A 1,273-nucleotide genomic window follows, 5' to 3' on the forward strand; every position below is an offset into this window, starting at 1 on the left:
ATGGAAAGAGAAGAGATTTAGATTAGATGTTAGGCCGAAGTTTTCCCTGTGAGGGTGGTGAGACACTGTCCCAGGTTGCCCAGGGAGGCTGTGGCTGCCCCAAGCCTGGCAGTGTTCACAGCCAGGTTGGATGGAGCTTTGATGGGAGCTCTGGTGGGAGTTGTCCCTGCCCACGACACAGGAGTTGGCACTAGGTGATCTTTAAGGTCCCTTCCAACCCAAACCATTCTCTGATTCTGTGATACATCTTTGCCTTTTCTTTTTCATGTCTTTTTCAGGAAGTGTGGGCAACAAGCCCAGAAACAGTGGCTTTTCCTGAAGCTACTGACATAGGATTCTTGACTGTGGCTCTTATTTTTCCTCTTCTCCTCTCACCACCCCCAAGTAAGGTCCCAGGTAGTATTTATCACATGTAATCAAAGTCTGATGTGCTAACATTACCTAATGCCTCATTTTCTTCTCTTTTTTGTGGGTTGTTTTTTTTTTTTTTTAAATCAGGAAGATGAACAGAACTGCACTTTAGGCCTTAACTCCTGATGGGCTGGATTTTGTCTTGGCAGGAGCTTTGAAGATCCACGCAGTGAGAGAAGGAGCAGCCAATGGCTTCAGAATCCATGGTCCCTGAGCAGGCAAAGCAACATCTGATGAAGGGAAAGCGGCGGCAGCAGCAGCAGCAAGCTAGGGTTTCCAGCAGTGATGCTGAAGTTGATGTCTTTGTCTTTGAGGCAAATGAGGCTTGGAAGGATTTTCACAGCTCTCTTCTTCACTTCTTTGAAGCTGGAGAGCTCTGCGACGTTACGCTGAAGGTGATGTTTGTTCCATTGCATGTAACATCCAGGGGCTGAAAATGAAGCAGATTTGAGTAACGTAGTAAAGCCACTTAATTCAGGAGAAGGATTTCATTAGAGGGTGGGATGATGGGCAGAATAAAATCGTCTGAAGGTGAGAATGGCCTGGAAGCTTTCCCTGATATAGCAGACCAGCTAGTCCCATCTTTGTGCATCAGTGCTGTAGTTAGTTGGAGTGTTGATGCTGGGAGAGTGATAAGCCATGGGAGCACACAGGGAGACTTTCTCTGCTCCAATTAAATCCTGGAATTCCACCTACTGTACTTCTGCTGTCATATGAACAGTGTTAGAAGAAGGAGAGTGATAGATGCATACCATCTGCTTTGCTCCTGTCGGTTTGCTTTTTGTTCATTTGGTAGGTCTGACTTGTTCCTTCCGGGGTGATGTGATTTAACCACACTGAACCATCCACCTTTTCCCCATCT

General features: G+C 46.3%; 1 protein-coding gene across 3 annotated transcripts in view; it reads left to right on the plus strand.

Moving 5' to 3' along the window:
- The first annotated feature begins 495 nt into the window (after positions 1-495).
- Positions 496-1,273, plus strand: part of KLHL8 (kelch-like family member 8) — an 11,219-nt gene continuing 10,441 nt past the window's right edge. For 2 of the 3 annotated variants that reach the window (XM_009083413.1, XM_009083414.1), the window contains exon 1: positions 600-806. In XM_009083413.1, the coding sequence (XP_009081661.1) occupies positions 600-806 (207 nt within the window). Of the gene's footprint in view, positions 807-1,273 lie in introns of all 3 variants that reach the window. The other variant, XM_009083412.1, reaches the window with a different exon arrangement.

Source organism: Acanthisitta chloris, unplaced genomic scaffold, assembly GCF_000695815.1.
Source record: "Acanthisitta chloris isolate BGI_N310 unplaced genomic scaffold, ASM69581v1 scaffold4961, whole genome shotgun sequence".
In the NCBI taxonomy this organism is placed as follows: domain Eukaryota; kingdom Metazoa; phylum Chordata; class Aves; order Passeriformes; family Acanthisittidae; genus Acanthisitta; species Acanthisitta chloris.